Source organism: Dysidea avara, chromosome 10 (genome assembly GCF_963678975.1).
Source record: "Dysidea avara chromosome 10, odDysAvar1.4, whole genome shotgun sequence".
Lineage (NCBI taxonomy): Eukaryota > Metazoa > Porifera > Demospongiae > Dictyoceratida > Dysideidae > Dysidea > Dysidea avara.
This window is the reverse complement of record NC_089281.1, coordinates 11,245,164-11,264,058: the sequence shown is the minus strand read 5'-3', so window position 1 is coordinate 11,264,058 and position 18,895 is coordinate 11,245,164. Positions and strand designations below refer to the sequence as shown.

Sequence of the window (18,895 nt, the reverse complement as noted above, 5' to 3'; positions counted from 1 at the left end):
ATGAGTACAATGCTTTCCAGTTAATACCTACTGTTCTATACTACCTCTAGTACTGTGCTACATACACAGGTACATAGCCTTCAAATACTCTCTCATACTTGCTAGCTGCAAAGCACACACAATGTGGTTTTAAGGAAAATCATAGCATCTTAGATATATATTTGTTGCAAGGTATGTCCACTCTCCGAAAACCAATTTGAAGTCCATACAATATGCTCAGCTGTGTACACACACATGCATCATTGTAAACAGTATATATACACATGCATTTCATAGTATATAATCTGCATATACTACTAAATAAAGCTGACAGTGATATTGCATGGTGTATAGTTTCAGTTTATCCCTATCATTCATGTTCAAAGCAAATGCTGCACATTTAATGCCAGCTGCAACTGATCAAGCTGAGCAATAGAGACACTTTCAATGTTCGAATAATTGTCATTGTTTGATTGTTAAAATCTTTCCATTATGAACCTTTGTAGAAGGATTAAAAGTCTAGTCTTGGATGGTAGGAGGCCTAACTCTCAGTTGTGTGTTTCTATTGTTGTCACCATTATGTTTTTATTATTATTTTGATTATGGATATGACTACATAAAAATTGATGAAAGCTTAAGTATTTTACAGTATAGCAGTATTGTATTGTAGGGACCATGAAAGTTTTATGGAAAACACAGAAACCATGCAGCCTCACGATACCTTGGCAGCCATAAAATGGGTAGTTATAATTTTAGTGCAAGCTGATTTAGCAGCTACCCAAATCCCATGGCCAAAGATACTCATAAATTTGTTCTGCATAATGACAAACCATTATATGGAGCTGCGCATGTGGAAATTGAACCCATACAGTGTTGATAAGTAAAAGAAAGAATTTATATATCATGGCAGTGCTAAGCAAGCTGAAGGCTGAAAGCTAGTCTTTCTCTATATGCAAACTGTTGCACTGCACTTATAGTTATAACTATATGACCCTAAACATAAAACCTAACAAAACTAACTAAGTGCAAGAATTCATCTCAATGCTTATACAGTATATGAGGATCCCTAGGGAAAGGCCATACAATGCATGTACCATACTTAACCTAATAGCAGCTATGCTCCTATATATATGTATGCTTTATACCATGTCTTCTAGCTACTATAGCATGAAAAAATGCTGGTCCTGCATTATATATGGGCTACTGTTCTTATTCTGAAACATGCAGTGAGCAAGTGAAATTGTTTATATATTATGAGTTTTCCACTTGAAAATGCTGGTAACCTATACCAACAGTGTTGGGCAAGTTACTTTGTAAAAGTAACTAGTTTCATATTACACATTACTTGCAACTGAACTATTTAGTTACAGTTACATATTACCCATAAAATAAAGTAACTGTAATAATATTACATATTATATTACTTTGTGTCCACAGCCTTAAGCTGTCACGTGTGAAACTACCACCTTATCACGTGACATGATTGCGCTGTTGGACAATATGCAAATTTTGGTTATAAGTAAGAAGCTGGTGGATAAGCTTCATTCAGTAGGCCTCGTTACTTCGCTGTGGCTAGGCATTACTCAGAGGATAACTAACGAGATTAGTAACTTCGTTACTTGTAGTAATAATATTACGTAATATTAGACTCATTACAGTAACTATATTACTTAGGTAACGCGTTACATTTGTAAGTAAAGTAGCTTGCATTATATTACCTGTTTTTATAGCGTATTTCGTTATATTACTTTGTTACCACAAAAGTAATAATATTATGTAACACGTTACATATGTAGCGCGTTACTCCCAACACTGTATACCAATGGTTTGGTTTGGCTGATTACCAACATAGCTACGTATGCTCCATTTAAGGGTGCTCTGTACAGTTCATGTACGGCTCCCATGGAATTACCATATTAAACTCACAAATGGTTTGGGAAAATATATTGTACTTTCTTACTGGATATAAGCTACTGCACACTCTATAGTCCAAACCCAACTGCTACATTGCTGTAAAATGCGAGTCATAATTTTTCCCTTAACCTAGAACTTGTCTTACAGTTTACACACTAGAGCCTTGATACTTACATGATACACTATACAAAACAGTACACACTATTGTGCGTTTTTATTTTTTGTCTTTTAGCTTCTCAATCATCCGCTGCAGATAATCTACCTCTGGTTTGACACTGCCACCAATCTTTCTTTTCACTTCCAAGCTATTTGTCACCCAAAGTTGCTATCAAAAAACCGCAAGCACCCTTTTTTAGCAAAATTACTACAGTAAAATTTTCATGCCATTTGGGTGAAAAATGAAAAACTCATCTAAAATTTTCATGCCTTTTGAGTGAAAAATGACAGACTAGTTGTCATTTTTCACCCAAAAGGCATGAAAATTTTAGATGAGTTACTGTAGTGATTTTGCTAAAAAAGGGTGCTTGCGGTTTTTAGATAGCAACTTATAGTCAGTATAAACTTTTGTACTTTTAATTGTGAATACATGCAATCTGCATTATTTTCAAAAGAAGTCTATGCATATTTTTACAATACACACTAGGCATACCATGTACATGCATATCACACAGAGCAGCAGTAGCTACTAACTTACTGCACAGATTTCTACCTATGCTTTGGTCAGATTAAGTTACTTGTTATGGCTATTGTTAATTGACACCTGCTAAGTACAAAGTGATTTGACACCTTGCCAGCAGGGCTAAGTGTCTTCTGTAATACACAGGGCACTTATGAGGTGTCAAAGCAAATCACTTTTGGCTATATGTATGAATTCATTGGCTTACAGCAAATTCAGTCTATATACATGCTTACAACATCTTCCTCCCCTTGGTATGGCACATTGCAGTAAGTAAATGCTATATATGCTACAATTGTATCAAACATACTTTTAATAGTACTGTTCACATATACATCCTTAAGTAGCTATATACTGTTACTTAATTTCAGTGGCGGATCCAGGATGGGGCATTTGGGGCAAATGCCCCCCCCCCCCTTCAAGATCGAGATACTCTAATAGAGCAGTCAATTACTCTAATAAAGCAGTCACAATGTTCATGAGGCAGTGTAGCTTACCTATGAAGCTACAAATAGGATTTTATTTTACATAACAGACGTGATATAGTTGGTAAGGATAACTAGCTATTATTGTTGTGACCTTTTTTTTTTTTTTTTTTTTTTTTTTTTGGTCTTCAGCAAGTTTTTTTGGTCTCCAACTGTTTTTCAGAAAGGTGTCCCCCCTCTTTCGAAACTCTGGATCCGCCCCTGAATTTGATCTTTAAAAAGTACAACCTCAAGACATATGAGATATAGAGTTTGTTGCAATACATTAGGAATTTCAGAAAGCAGAGTAGTTATCAATAGAGCTTTTTCATCTCCTTGACAACCGTTTTTGTTGGCCATATTGTTGAACAATTTTGTACGCAGCGGGCCTATGGATAAGTTGAAACTAGCCAATCTGCGTAAACCGCTAACAACTAACAGTCCAAGCTGTAGTGGATGGGCTTGGTATTGGGTAAGTATTAACATGTATAAAATGCACGCTAACCTGTAAAGTAGTTGGAAATATCCCCATAGAACGCTCGATACTGATGTTCATAAATATTACCGAAATACAGTGTAATAAACGAAAAATTACGGAACCAATCTGGTCATCAAGGAGATAGAAAAGCTCTATAGTGACTTTCTCTTAATAATTGGTCACTCATTGCAAGGCTGTATGGTGATTCTTGGTGAAGTTCTTAGTCTTGGGGCTGCTTCTGTCTGCTTAGCTACAATTTACGTTAAATGACTTACATGATTTTTATCAGTGAACAACTTCAAATCAACTCATTTGACACTACAACATGTACCACAACAAGGAGCCCATGCTTTCAAATTGTATAATCTTTTCACTATATATTTTATTAGAACTACTTTTAGTATAAGAGCAGCAAATGAGTGGAATGTACAGCTTTTCCCCTGAGATTTAATCAAATAGTGATTTTGTTTGCCATATATTAGTCCCAATAGTAGGGGTGTAATTAATCCCAAATCGCATGGTTTGTTTCTGTAATTGCACTGTAAAGTAGCCAATAAATAATAAGCCTTAATTTTTTAAGTGCAACAAGAAAGTGATATAATAGAATAAGCTGACAATAGAAGCCTTTTAAGTGCAACAAATGTTGACATTTGGAGTAGCCAATCAGACTTGCTGACATGTAAAGCCTTTTATGTGCAACAACAAATGGCATAATAATTAGCACTGGAAGAATAAACCTAAGCGAAAATGACTGACTAAAGTGCAAATTGTGAACTATAGAATTAATTTATTGCTGATACTCTTATATATCAATGGTTCTTACTGTACTTTTCCAAGCCAGCCTGCATACAGTCACTATAGCATCAAAATTTACATCTCCATGATGTGGTTGTATATACATCACTGAAGCACTTAAAGTTGAGAGGCTTTAATTCCCACAGATTAAATTAAGGACTCGGAAATTCAATGAAGTGGTTGTAAAACAAACTGTGAATAGCTATAATGCTATTAATCATTCAAATTTACTAGCAGCCATTAAAATGAAACCAGAAATGATGAACACAATGTAAGTAATTGAATGAAATAAGTATATATTGCTATACAAGTTGTACATTTATATTAACCATAAAAAAATCTGCACCAACACAACAATATTATGTGTTGAAATTATTATTATATGGTATCAAAAGTTTATAATGTCATGTATTATAAACTCTTGATGGTATTCATTGTGTGAAAATATATAGTCATTAATAGCACTGCGGTGGCAGGTACTTTTAGCACTGAGACCCACACAGCATGTAAGGCCACTGTACAGACCACAGGAAGTTGCTGAGTGTTATACCTTTGCAGGGCCGCCCACAGGGGGTGGGGGGGCAACTGGGGCATTTTGCCCCGGGCCCCAGCCTGAAAGGGGCCCCAGGAGGCCTCATGAAGGGCCCCTTGAATACCTGTTTAAAAGATCTATATACTCTAATAGAGCAGTCAGATCTAAATACTCTAATAGAGCAGTCACAGTATTCTTCAGAGGAGCAGTGTAGCAAGCTTATAGATAAGGAGATATGGTTGGTGAGGGGTAGTTATTGTCATTGTTAGCAGGTTATGACCTTTTTTTTTTTTTTTTTTTGGTCTTCAACTTACAGCTTGGGTGAAGTTGTGATTCAGAATGGAAACCCCCTTGCCTCTGGGGCCCCACTTTAACTCTTTGCCCTGGGCCCCTTAATTTCTCTGGGCGGCCCTGTACCTTTGGATTATGAGATGCATGAAACTTCATTGTAATAGCTTATAATTTAGTAGGTGTTCCATGCATTACCTTGGCACATATACATGAAAAGATTCTGAGGTGTGATAATTGATGGTCCATTGGCCCATCACAGTGAGTAAATGAGTGATCTATTGTGCATGGGTGTGTGGCCGTAAAAACCCATGTTGACTTGGATGATGGGAGTTATCATCTAGCAAATAACTTATTAGACAAATGAGACTGAAAAAGCTATCAGGTCACTATAATTTCTGCCATGCACTTTCAGCAGGTTAAGTGATGGTACACTTTTACAAATGACTTCACTACTTTTTGATCTTAATTTCACTGCCATGCAAGTGAAACCAAATTAATAGTATACCGGGTGACCACCCATCACTATGTACTAAAATAGAGATAGCAGTTATATCTCTTGCAACCATAAGACCTGCCCACATCAGTTAGTGACAAGATTATGCACATAGATTCCTTGGTCAATACACCAGAGGCAGTGGAGCAAGACAAAGAGTGAGAGAGTCAATTTGACAACAAAATTTACACAGTGGAAGAGCCATGAAGCATGGTTGTTATTCATAATGGTCTGGGGACTTGCCTCTGAGAATTTAAATATTTTAGAGACTATTTTAAATTTTAAGTAAAGGTCACCATTCATATTTTTAAGTGGCTAATTGTTTCATTAGTGTAGTTGACTCTATTAGAGTATCTTACAAGCATTGTCCAATAAAAATGGGGGAAACATGGCCCCCATTTCCACCACCTATGCAATGCACAGTAAAATTAAGTATATAGCTATATAGTAAAGGACTTCAGGGGCGGATCCAGGGGGGGGGGGGGGAGGCTTTGGGGGCTGAAGCCCCCCCCCCCTTCATATTCAGGCTTTACTTGATCAATATGCTGAGTATTATAATGAAATTTTGTCTTAGCATAATTATATGATCACTAATAATACAAATACTCATAAAACCACCTTATAAACATTTTTCCAAGGTATTATCAGTGGATTTATGCTAAAGTTTATGCAACAAGGACCCGGATCAGCATTGGAGGTGTACAAGATCGAGGTACTCTAATAGAGCAGTCAGCTAACTACTCTAATAGAACATTCACTGGAAACATGTAGTTGGTTCTGTTATGGAATTTTTCCAAATCTGCCTGCACCTATACATACAATGAAGTACATTGGTCTGTTTAAAGGGCTTCATTCATCTACTTGTGTAGTTAATATGTATGACAATACTTAATTCAGGTACACAATTTCCATTGAAAATGCTCTCAGATTCAATCTTGTATTGTTCAAATTTCAAAATTTTCCACTTTCAATATTAGTATTCTAACATGCACCTATTCAGTGTTGTGCAATTGTGAGAGGGGTGCATCATGTACTTGGTTGCCTGTACCTATCCAAACTTTTCCATTAGCAAAATACTTCAGAGTCAGAGAGCCATACCTATAATCTAAAGGCAGTATATAAAATATCTACAGGCAGAAAATTTTATGAATTTTATGTGGAAATGTCTCCAAATTGCAGTATTTTAGTGTCTATTTTTCAAAAATTTCCTGGGGGGCATGCCCCCAGACCCCCCTAGTTCCAGCATAGATAGTATATACTATCTATGGTTCCAGCATGCTTCGCACACCTCTATCCAAGAGATTAGTACCTTGAGTTAGCCCCCCCCCCCCCTTTTATAAATCCTAGATCCGCCCCTGGACTTATAAAGGTACAGTATAAAGAAACTTTATAAGCTTGTCCTTTACTTTATAGCTTCCTAATTTTTAGCATGAATTAATGTCATAAATATTCATAGTATTCATGTCATATAGCTATTATCAAGAGTAAATAATCTATGGATACTCTTGCTATTATCTACGGATATATAGTATTACTGTATCCACAGATAATATTTATGACATTAATTCATACTCACTATTTTAGTCACATGCAGTGACAACTAACAGTATGTTAATTTTGACTACCAGGCTTGTGAGGTATCGCTGCTTCAAACACTGAATTTGCTCATCTGTTGGTGTAGCAGACATTGCAACAATTGGACACCCCAACTTCTTAACTGGGGTGCTTCTTGAGCTTTTGCCTAATTGTTTCCATTAATATAGAAAATCTGCTGAATACATATATGCTTTACTTTATGGTTGGTGTGTAGCTAATTGTATCACTATGCAGTTCAGCAGACCAATTAGATAACTGATTTTGCAGATTTATTGATCTTTAAGAGTCACCAACATACCACACACTGGTTGGACATGCAGAGATGTTCAAAGAAAGATGCATGTTCATGTTGAGTCAAGGAATAGTTTTAGGCCTTTTGTTACACATAAATGACTCTTCATGTAGCTAGCTATCAGATTATTTGCGAACTATACTGAGTCATTCATTCTAGAATCTTCCATATCATTCTCTCCACATATTAACGACATTTCAAGTAATGCAATAAAGGCACTAAACTTTGTGAGGTGTATAATTTAAACAAATGTAATGAATCTGTAAAACTGATCTGCTATTTATCTGGGTCTAAATTAAAGTATACACATCCTCAGTTTGGGACCCTAGCTTATCTATCAAAAAACATACACATATACTACTGAAAGAGTGCAGAGAATTACTGCTAGATGGGTAAAATCTAATTATAGCTGGCAGCCTGGACAGTGTATCTAAATGCTCTCGTCTGAGCTGCAACTGAATGGGCATGCAACACTATCTTCTCACAGATAGATTTCAAGACTCAAGTTACAAAAGTTACACCGGATGTAGGACCAGGACTGAGGTGTCCTACAGACCTTCAGCATTTGTGCTGTACAGCCTTAATAAACAAAATTATTTTTTTTTAAATGACATGCAGTCATCCGGCAACCTTGCGCTGGGGGCGCATTCAGCAACTCTTTCAACATCCACAACAAAGTTTACCCTCGAGTTTACCACTTGAGCTGGCTGCCTAGTAATTTATACAATGTGGAAATGGACGGGTTTTCGTCAGCTAGCTATCTATTTTTCACAACTGAATTCTGTCTTTCGGTAAGTTTTCCCTTAGCTGCCTCGCGCACATCGTCGATTAACTTTGTTGTTTCGTGCTTCAGTTTTGTACTGTGTATATAGCTATACGTAGCTAGTACAGGCACATGCCTTTTGTGTACCCCTTTGAACAATTTGATGATAATAATAGTCTTAGTATAACTACCTAAAGTGTCGAATGATTTCACACAGAACGGTGTTAACTATGACGTAACACTTGACGTCATTGACCAAGAGTATTGAACATGAGCTATAGTCTGTTCACAGCGAGACGCGATTTGCAAGCAATGACAGGAGTGGTGTTACTTTTCTGGTTGTCGTTGTTGTCCTGTGGCCATATCGTTGCAGTGTTGGGATGTTCTTGCGCTGTAGAATCATTTTATTTGAATAACTTACAGTCTGCATGTCATGATTAGGCCACTCCAATTGGTAATTATGTTTCTGGTCCTTTGAAAATCAGTTTTAGGTGCGGGCGGGCGGAATTCAGCAACAAAGCAACAATGAAGTGACTGCTCAATTAGAGTATTTTTTGTGATTTACTGAATGTTCTATCAGAGTAAATCGATCTGTGCTATACACTCCGCCCATTTCTTGCAGGTTTTCACTGATAAGATAGTTAGATTTAGCATACTTGTTGCAGCCCAATATTTGTTTCTGAAATCCAGGTTTTTCAAAAAGCTGATGCGGGCATTTTTCTCATGTATTTCTGAAATTTCACATTCTCCAAAAAAGGATGCGGGCGGTGGACCAGAAACATAATTACCAATTGGAGTGGCCTTACCAGTTTGCCCGTGATGTTTTCTCAGCAAAGGTAGTTGGCCGTGGTTTCAGTAATTCTTCATCCAGTTTCTCTAGATACAGTTACATGATTGAAGTGGTGCACGTATTCAAAGGGAAACGTCAGGTATCAGTATATCAATTATCATTATGTCATTTATACAGTAGCTACCGCTGTACGTATACTGGATGCATTAGTACTAGCTAGATTATTCAGTTTTGTTATGATAACCGACACTGAGATAGCTACATGATAACAAGAGTTTATACATACAAATATTATGAACTCTTGATGATAACTAGACAGATGCTAAAAGCATGATGGGGCGAGCCTGAGCTGTGTAAAAAGTGATGTGGCATCAACTGTATTTCCATGAATAGCGTTTAATGTGTGTGTGTTTGTAGCTATACAAACAGAAGTGCTCAGGCTACTCTAGAGGTAGCTCAGTGGAGGAAGGTGAAAAAAGTTTAAGTTGGGAGCCGGGCTCAGTGGCCTGCCAGTGTATAGCTACATAACTGTGTGGAAGTATAGTCAGCTAGGACTTATCTCCCTGTCTTCTGCAGTTTCATTGGCCAACTGCATGCTCTCTTCTGCGAGTGTGCATGGCATCTATCAGGTGTTTACTTGCCTTTCATGCCTCTGCTTCATCTGGCATTTCTGCTACCGTCCTCGCCCTGTCTCGTTCTCTCCCTGCCTTCTTCTAAGATGGTCTTCTTTGTCCATGTCTATATAGATAGATTGTAACCCACGTGACAAATTCTAAGCCAAATGGTGCAAATATGGCCTTTTTCATACAGGAAGTTTTCGCGGGTGAACGTGACGCACGTACCATTCACTCGGGCATTCACCAGGCAGTGTTCCCTCCTCGCCTTGTCTCGTTCTCTTCCGGCCTTCTTCCAAGACGGTCTTCTTTGTCCATATCAATGTAGATAAGAATAAGTTGTGAGCGAAGTGACAAATTCTAAGCCATGTGGCGCACTGTTTCGTGTTTGTTATGTAAACTCTCGGGAATGGTCAGACGTACGGTTGTACGTACAGTTGAGCACTACTGTAGCAGTGTGGGGCTGTCCGTGTTCGCTACGTAAACTCTCGGGAATGGTCAGACGTACGGTCGTACGTACCAGTTGAGCACTACCAGTGTGGGGCTGTCCGTGTTCATTACGTAAACTCTCGGGAATGGTCAGACGTACGGTCGTACGTACGAGTGATTACTGCCATTTGTGCGGCTCGCTCAGGCTCACCCCAATTAAGCTACAAAAATTGCTGCTTAATCTCAAGTAGAGATTATAATCATAATCTCTACTTATAACTATAGCCTATGTGTCCTGCATCGTGAGTGAATACATATATATGTGTTCGTGCGTGTAATTATGTAATTAGCTATTATTGTCAAGAAAGCTAAGTTAGTGACCCAGGTGGAGTACTTCAGTACAGTATAGGTAGCTAACTCAGCTAGCTACTACATGCAGTTTCTATGACAGTTTGCATGTGTGTGTGTGTGTGTGTGTGTGTGTGTGTGTGTGTGTGTGTGTGTGTTTGTGTGTGTGTGTGTGAGAGAGAGAGAGAGAGAGACAGGGAGACAGGGAGACAGGTAGCATAGTCAAGTGGCTAGAGCACCAGCCTGGCAAAATATTCCAGGTTTGATGCCTATGGTTATGCCAAGTTGCTGTGGTTGTTTCCTTGCATAAGCAACAAACTTCAATCACATTACTCCAGTTTCGACTCTATGGGGATTAGTGGCCTGGTTTCAACTGGGAAAGTAGCTCACCCATCTGTATCATCAACATGCATGCAGGTACCCAGTATTATTAACTGTGAAGCAAATTCCCCACTGTCTTTGTCAGTCTCGCTTGGTGGTGCTGGGGGTTAATTTGTTGTGGGTTCTGTGGCCTCTTCAGTGCTCGAATTGTAAATTTATATGAGGGTATACTATCAAGGGCAGACCCAGGATTTTGCTAAGGCTCACAGGTACTGGAAATCATTCCACAGTGTTCAAAGCACACTCTGCAAAATACGAAGCATGAGCTTTCTAGGGGGGTCTGGGGGCATGCTCCCCCAGGAAATTTTGAAGATTAACATTCTGAGATTGAATTTGGTGGCAATATTGACTGAAATTTGTTGATAGTTCAACACTGGAAGTATATGAATGCTAATAGTATAGCTACTGAGCTAAAAAGCCAAATTATAGCTATAGTGTAAAGACCTAGACTGCTCCCCATAGAAATTTTGAAAATTAACATTCTGAGATTATAATATTTTATTTGGTGGCAATCTTGACTGAAATTTGATGAGTTCAACACTGGAAGAAGTATGAATGCTAATAGTAGCTATATACTTAGCCACATAACAGATCTAGAATTAGTATAGTATAAGATTTGCTCAATAAAATTTTGAAAAATTAACTTTTTGAGATTGCGATTTTGAATAAATGTTTATGAAAATACAATGCAAGAAGTATGAATACTATAATAAAGTCTATAAGGAAATTTTGAAAAATTTATAACTTTTTGAGAATGATATCGGTGGTAAGTTTGACTGCCATTCACGAGAAAGATGAATACTCTTTGCAGCATCTATACCTAAAGACGGTAACTCTTTACAACCCAATTTATGATTTAGACAAATAAGCCAAGGTGGGAAGGTTTTTTTTTATCCAGCCACATTTCCGGTTCCGACTAAGTAAATGTGTCACTGTTAGTTGGTACTTGCTCTGTATATACACTAGCATCATTAGCTATATGACTCTTCTTCTTCACTGCTTTAATTTTCTGCCTTTCGTCATCATCAGCTGATTCGTCACCAATTGCTTCCTTGATAGACACATGCGGTCTACAGTAGAGGGGGTAGATAATATAGTTCTACATATAAATCTAGCTAAAGTAGATTATACTTGGAAAATTAACTATCACTTCTCATGAAAGGGAATTTTTGAGGATTGTGGGATTAGCTTCCTTGGGGGATCAATTGGCTCGAGAATCACGTTACATCAAGTAAGAATATGTCTTACTATATAGTAACTAATGTTTCATGGATGCTCTTTGCTGAGGGGTACCTACACTGTAGCTACCTTATACTTGGCTAGCCGTGACTATCAAGGTATACTAATTTACAAAAATTGTTATCAAGGTATACTTCGTATACTCCCGTATACCCTCAATTCAAGCACTGCTCTCTCAGTGAGACCTGGACAGTCCTCCTGTAAGCTATACTATAGTCCTACCCCAGGAGGATTTGCCTGCAGTATCTCTGAGTGAAACATAGGCATCCCAGTGGTGGTTTGCTAAGCAACAACTGCATTTTGCATGCCTACTGGAGGCTTTGCTTTGTGTTTGTTTTGCTTTGTGTGCATGTTTGTGTGTCTCTCAGTATTATATAAGTATAGAATGTATAGTCACATAATAAGCAATAGGATAATTTATCATCTAACATAATTTGTGACCATATTTTGGAAAACCATACATTTGGGCAGATGAAAAATTTGTGGGAATACTCAATTAACAATTTCAGCAAATTTTTAAAAGTATTTTGCATATCTGATAAAGCAACTATTAAGCCTTCTTGCTGTGAAATTTCACACCCATAGCTTCTTTACTCTAGGAGATATACTCGATTATATCAGACCATGTAATAGTTTCACAATGCATCGGACAGCAATTAACTTACTAATCACATAATGATTTAATTTGCCATACATTAGTCTCAATAGTAGGAGTGCAATTAATCCCAAATCGCATGGCCTTGTTTCTGTAATTGCACTGTAAAGTAGCCAATAAAATAGCGGAATAACAGAAGCCTTTTAAGTGCAACAAGAAAGTGATATAATGAATAGCCAAACAAAGAAGCTGACAATAGAAGCCTTTTAAGTGCAACATATGTAGACGTTTTGAGTAGCCAACCAGAATGGCTGACACGTGAAGCCTTTTAAGTGCAACAACACATGATGTAATACAAAGAAGGATGATGCAATCACCTGGTAGAAGTTAATGGCCACATAGAACTGGATAGATGTGTACTACAAACCATGAAGGGTGGTCACTATATGATTAGTAGGCAATCACACGCATTTTCGTGCAATTATGGAATAATTGTACTCGTAACAGCCAAAATTGTGCTCAAATGTGTGTGATTACCTATACAAATTGGGTGATTTGTTCATTCCCAAACCAAATAACTTCTTGTCTTTAGACAATAATACAAGTGATTTAATTGAGGAAAAGCACAAAGAACAAATGATTAAACTCTCAAGGATCTCTTTTCATCCATTTAATTAGATTGTAAAAATGGAGATCTTTGTCAACAAAGTGATTTGTCACACCTAATCACTATGCAGTACTATAAACTGATAATGGAAAGTTAGTTTGTTATGTATTAGATAGTAAATTAACCATATCTTTGGAATGCTTCATTGTATCATCACAAAATTTTCACACAAGGTAGATAACCACTCAGTACTTCATTGTAGCTATAAAAAGAAAATTGGCCAATGTGCCCAAATGTATGATTTTTCAAAATAGGGTCACATTTTACCATTTGATTGTGAGATCAAAGTCAGTGACTCAGATGTGCATGCATACATTCTCTTTGGTTAATCAATTTGACGTTTAATACAACAAGTTAAAGGAAAAATTTTAAGTTTGATTAGGGTACACCTCCAGATATACTAGTGAACATTTAATCCCTAATCTAGTCTATATCCAGACTAGATTAGGGATTAAATGTTCACTAGTATATCTGGAGGTGTAGGCAACCTCCCTTGTTTCCCTACTTTTTTTTTCTATGATCTCTAATTGAATTTAAAATTTCTAATTTTTCCTTTAACTTGTTTGTTTACTTTTTTTGTAACACTATTCAACCCACGCATACCGCATCAAAAGAAAGGATATGGTGCTGGTATTAATGTTTTCGTCTGAACGAGCGTCCCAACCATCACAAACTGCTTTGAAAGTACAGTGGCCATCACGCTTTGATTTCAGCTATGTTCAGCCACTACAGACGAAAAACAGTAAAAGAAATGCCACTGCAACAATCCAGTCACCACGAAAATACGATGATTCATGCACCCCCAACTATCAATTACTGCCTTGTAAGTGCAGCAGCTATTATGCTTCGCTTTCAGCTATGGTCAGTCCATTACACGGCGTTACAAACAAAAAACAGTGTTAGAATCATCTCTGCAATCAGTCCAGTCACCACAGAAAATACGGACGATTTCTGTGTACAAATGTACTGTAGGGAAGCCATGCATCACGCTACTGCAAATCGACACCTTTGGCTGTCAGAAAAAAGGAAGGAGGACAAAGGTAAGTCTATGATGCGTGCATTGTACGTAGTGCGGTATGCCAAAAGGCACGTCTCGGGACGAAAAGACGTCAAACAGAAAAAATCAAGTCTGTAGCCTTAGCCATTTCTCCTTCTCCGTAGAGCACGTGCTGTCATGTCCAAAGGGTGGAGTTCCTACTTTGAGACACAATGATATCAGGGACCTTACAGCTTCTCTGTTGACTGAAGTTTGTTCTCAGGTCATAGTTGAACCTGAAATGCAACCTGTCTCAAATCCAGATGAGTACCCTCTCGCAGGGCCGACCTTAGAGATTCTGGGGCCCTAGGCAAGGTAAACTGGGTGGGCCCCCCAGAGGATGTGGTCTTAATCTCATTCCTATGCAAGAACATTTAACCCACATAGGGATATACATAACATACGGTACATTTATATGCTTGTTGTATAAAGACTATCCTAAGCATGGACTGTCGTGATACTAGCTATAGCTGCCATCTACGTGTATGCATACTGCTGTTTCTGCAGTGTATTCTATCTCAAACTACGCTAAATGTGATTGTGTAAACTCATAACTCATGATTATACGCTATTGTACTACTATGATCATCTTCAATCTTTGCAGAGTCTTACCACTACTTCAAGCAGTTATCAAACCACAACCTGCGCACAGAGTAGTCCATCTGATCTTGTGATCACTCCATACAGCAGCTTCCACTTACAACATTATAGATATTAATGGAATCCATCCAACATATCTCCAACCCTACGTTCTTGGTTCACAAAGTAGCCATGTATTGTCATAGACTTTGGCCACTCTAGCACAAACAAAGTATCCATGATTATTTCAGTGCGCCACTGTGCGCCCCAGAAAATCAGTGCACGCATTCAACTTAACCGTGCACAAAGTGACTACTAACATCCATCAGCAATTGAAAGCAAATAACCTAACTGCCACTCGAGATCTGACTTCCATTGTGCGATTTAAATCAACACAATCATGTGGTTTCTTGCATTGTAGCGGCTAATGACATTAAATGAATTCCTAATGTGCATGGCTGCATCCTAGTGCACAGTACAATGAATGTCATGTGCAGCCACCAATGCATCCAGTATAGTCTACATCACGTGATTCATACTTATGGGCGATGCATACCTCGAGCGATAAGTTGCATATTATAATTCTATCTTCTTAAAAGTAAGAGTTACCTAGTGTTATAGTTACTAAATTTGTAGTTTGAGAACTAGTTTTAGAGCTTTGGGGGCCCCCTTAGCCCCGGGGCCCTAAGCAGCCGCCTAGTCTCGCGTGGCCAGACCCTTTCCGCGCAGCCGCTTATCGACTGGAAATTATAAGCGCCACGCTACAAGGGTCTGGAATAGTTCACGGACTTAAAAAAATCTACAATCCCCAGTGGTTGGGGAGTGTAAATTGGCTCATGCGATCCCTTACTCGCCAAAGTGTTCTGATTACTGAAGAATGAGCTGAAGAAGACCTCTGGGGATAACGAGTATCGACCCGTGTAGGTTTTTCCTTCTACCTACTACTGAATCTTCAACAAGTACGGCTGAATAAAGACAAACAAGCTCAGTTCATCTCGAGTTACAAGGAAAGTAGGCGAAAGGTTTTAAGTGGATTTGTTGATCAAAACAGACTAAAGATTCAAGGGAACACACGTTGCATTTTGTATCTTAGGTGTTACCCAATCAATCAATTGTCACCAATAACGTGTTGAAAAATTTCACGTTCATGAACTATTCCAGACCCTTGTAACACGGCGCTTATAATTTCCAATCGATAAGCGGCTGCGCGAAAAGGGTCTGGCCACGCGAGACTAGCAGCTGCCTACCTTGTCTACCCTTAAGGCTGGCACTGCCCTCTCGCTACTTCGAATACTCAAGATGGTGTTCGTCTGGATGTTGTGATGAATGGTTTTTGGGGTGGTCAACCAGAGAAAAGCTTTGTCAATGTCAGAGTTTTCAATCCTTATGCTGCCTCAAATAAATGCTCATCATTGTCTGCTGCCTATAAAAAGCATGAGAACATCAAACGGTGTGCTTATGGCCAACGTATCCGGGAAGTTGAACACGCCTCATTCTCTCCCTTGGTTTTTTCCGCTACTGGAGGTCTGGCTCATGAAGCTACTATCTTTTACAAATGTCTGGCTTCTCTTTTGTCCAATAAGTGGGGGGGGGGTAATTACTAGGTTACTCTGGGCTGGCTTCATTGCTGTCTTTCCTTTTCTTTGTTGCGTTCTGCTATTGCATGTATCCATGGTGCTTGGTCATCATCCGGTCACTTTGACAGAACTCCACCTCCAATGGATCTAGTTAGGGTGGAGTCACGTTTAAGGAACTGATTTTACTTAATGTTTTGTTTACTATAGCTACTTCTATGTTGTTATTACAATTTTATACTTCCAAAAAAAAAGCCTTAGCCATTGTCGAGTTTACACTTGCCTGAAGGCATTAGGCAGGCAGGCAGGCAGTTAGTCAGTAGAAAATTCCATTGAATGTTTTTTTTTAAATTTCGTAACAATTTATTAGAAGCCTTTAGGTTTATACTGAAGGCACTTTTGGGCTTGGTTATACCTAACCAATACTGCCAAGGTGCCAGGATGGAGTTGTGAAGCTGGTTTTTGGGTGAATTTTTTGGCTACGAAAACCCAAATCTCCATGATCCCTAACATACAGTACTACCGTACTGTATGATTAATTCCAGTACTCTATACTGGCTTTTTAACCATCTGGTAAGGATTTTTACTGTCTGTTTCCTTACCTTGTGTTTATGTAGTGTCAGAACACAGAATGCTTTACATAGTCTATACAATAATTATATAAAGTGATCAGCATCGATCTTCTGTACATCGTCTCATACCTGCTTGCATTGATCTGGCCTATTCCGAGGGCAGGCTCAATGTTGATGCCCTCGTGTAGTTTATTTTATTGTCACAGCTGTATACTGACCCAAGCACTGCTTCAAACATTTTGATTTTGTAAATAATAGGAGCTTATAAGCACCTGGAATCAATTACAATGGATTTCAAATATTGCTTACTTACAACTCTGTAGCCAATGATACGACTGTAAATCATTTTCACAGGTTGGTGACAGGTTTACAGATCCTGGTCCAGATACACTGACATCATGTGGAAATCCTTCTCGTGTTCTAAACATTAATGTTACCTATCTTGTTGGCATTGGAGGGCCTTGTTCTAGACATGTAGAGTGGAGCCAATACAGCAGTATCCCCATTAAAGTCATTCAAGAAATAGATGATGGCTGTAGTAGTTGTCCTTACGTCAATGTATACTTCCATAATACAAAATACAGAATTGGTGAAGGTAGTGGAGAGGTATCAATTGAATTAGTTCTTAGTAACTCATTATCAACCGATATTACTGTACAAATCAAAAGCATTGACAGCACTGCAACTGGTGAGTTGACATCTTCTAATATTTAATAAAAACAACGTATGTACATATACAGGAGGAGGCGTGGATTATGATTCTGGAACATATAATGTAACATTTTCAGCTGGATCTACTGCGGCGACTTTCACTATTCCTATAACAAATGATAGTACAACAGAACAAGATGAAACTTTCAAACTGAGAATATTAGAGGATTCACTTCCAACCTGTGCTTTTATTTTTCATTTCGCATCTTCATCTAAGGTGACCATAGTGGACGATGATGAAGGTAATAAATCCTTTATTTGATATGCATACAGTAACATACTTAACATTGGTGTATTTAAAACACTTTTACAGTTAAATACAAACTTTTAGGATTTCATGACATATTACTCTGTCTAAATGAAATTACAGTGGGAATATATGAAAAATAATATGATGCACAATAAATTTTGTGATACATGCTGTTTAGCTGCCACCATAAGCTTTGCTCAGTCAAGATACAGTGTACAGGAAAATGGAACATTACAACTTGTATTAGTGCTTAGCAAGCCATTATCAACTACCTTCATAGTAAGAATTCGAAGCCGTGACATTACTGCAACTGGTGGGTATAGATTACCAACATTAGTCAGGTATAATGCAAGGTGTTTTTTTTGCAGGCAGAAATGTAGATTACAAATCAGGACCATATATAGTTGTGCTACATCGTGGAAATACCACAGCAGTATTTAATATCCCAATAGTTGATGACAGAGTACCAGAACCAAAGGAACGCTTTCGACTGGCTATCAGAAAGAATTCCCTTCCTAGCAGTGTCGTGCTTGGTAACTATGCTAAAGCTATAGTTACCATTGTTTAATAAAGCCAATCATTTCAATGTCTAGCTGCTTCCCCCAACAGTGATTACGTAGTCTTTTGTTTATTTGCATACATTAGTGAACATTATACCTTTTCTTGAAGATGTACATGTATTATTCAGAATCATCGTATCTTATTTGTTAAGCACAGATGCTTATTTGTAGGCTAATTATGATGCATATTATACAAAGTGATCTTACTTAGGTGAGAATTGTGTATAAATAGGTTGTAACTTGGTGACCACATGTGCTACATAGCAAGAGTATAATA

General features: G+C 38.0%; 1 protein-coding gene across 3 annotated transcripts; it reads left to right on the top strand.

The window, feature by feature from the left end:
• Positions 1–3,384: 3,384 nt before the first annotated feature.
• LOC136268399 (sodium/calcium exchanger 3-like) lies at positions 3,385–18,831 on the top strand. Of its 3 annotated transcripts, none has more exons than XM_066063731.1 (5): positions 3,385–3,505; positions 17,452–17,785; positions 17,838–18,050; positions 18,237–18,371; positions 18,427–18,829. In XM_066063731.1, exons 1-5 carry the CDS (start codon positions 3,425–3,427, stop codon positions 18,624–18,626), a joined length of 963 nt encoding a protein of 320 aa, XP_065919803.1. In that variant the 5' UTR covers positions 3,385–3,424; the 3' UTR covers positions 18,627–18,829. The 3 variants fall into 3 exon arrangements, with proteins under 3 accessions (XP_065919803.1, XP_065919804.1, XP_065919802.1); XM_066063732.1 differs by lacking the exon at positions 3,385–3,505 and adding an exon at positions 8,190–8,301; XM_066063730.1 differs by lacking the exon at positions 3,385–3,505 and adding an exon at positions 9,031–9,202 and having other exon boundaries at positions 18,427–18,831.
• Positions 18,832–18,895: the final 64 nt, after the last annotated feature.

Bases quoted from the DNA above. Each gene is read 5' to 3' on its own strand.
- LOC136268399 (XM_066063730.1), top strand. From the start codon at position 9,032: ATGCGGGCGGTGGACCAGAAACATAATTACCAATTGGAGTGGCCTTAC. The intron at 9,203-17,451 runs GTATCAGTATAT...TCATTTTCACAG, and splicing joins TATTCAAAGGGAAACGTCAG to GTTGGTGACAGGTTTACAGA. The intron at 17,786-17,837 runs GTGAGTTGACAT...GTACATATACAG, and splicing joins CATTGACAGCACTGCAACTG to GAGGAGGCGTGGATTATGAT.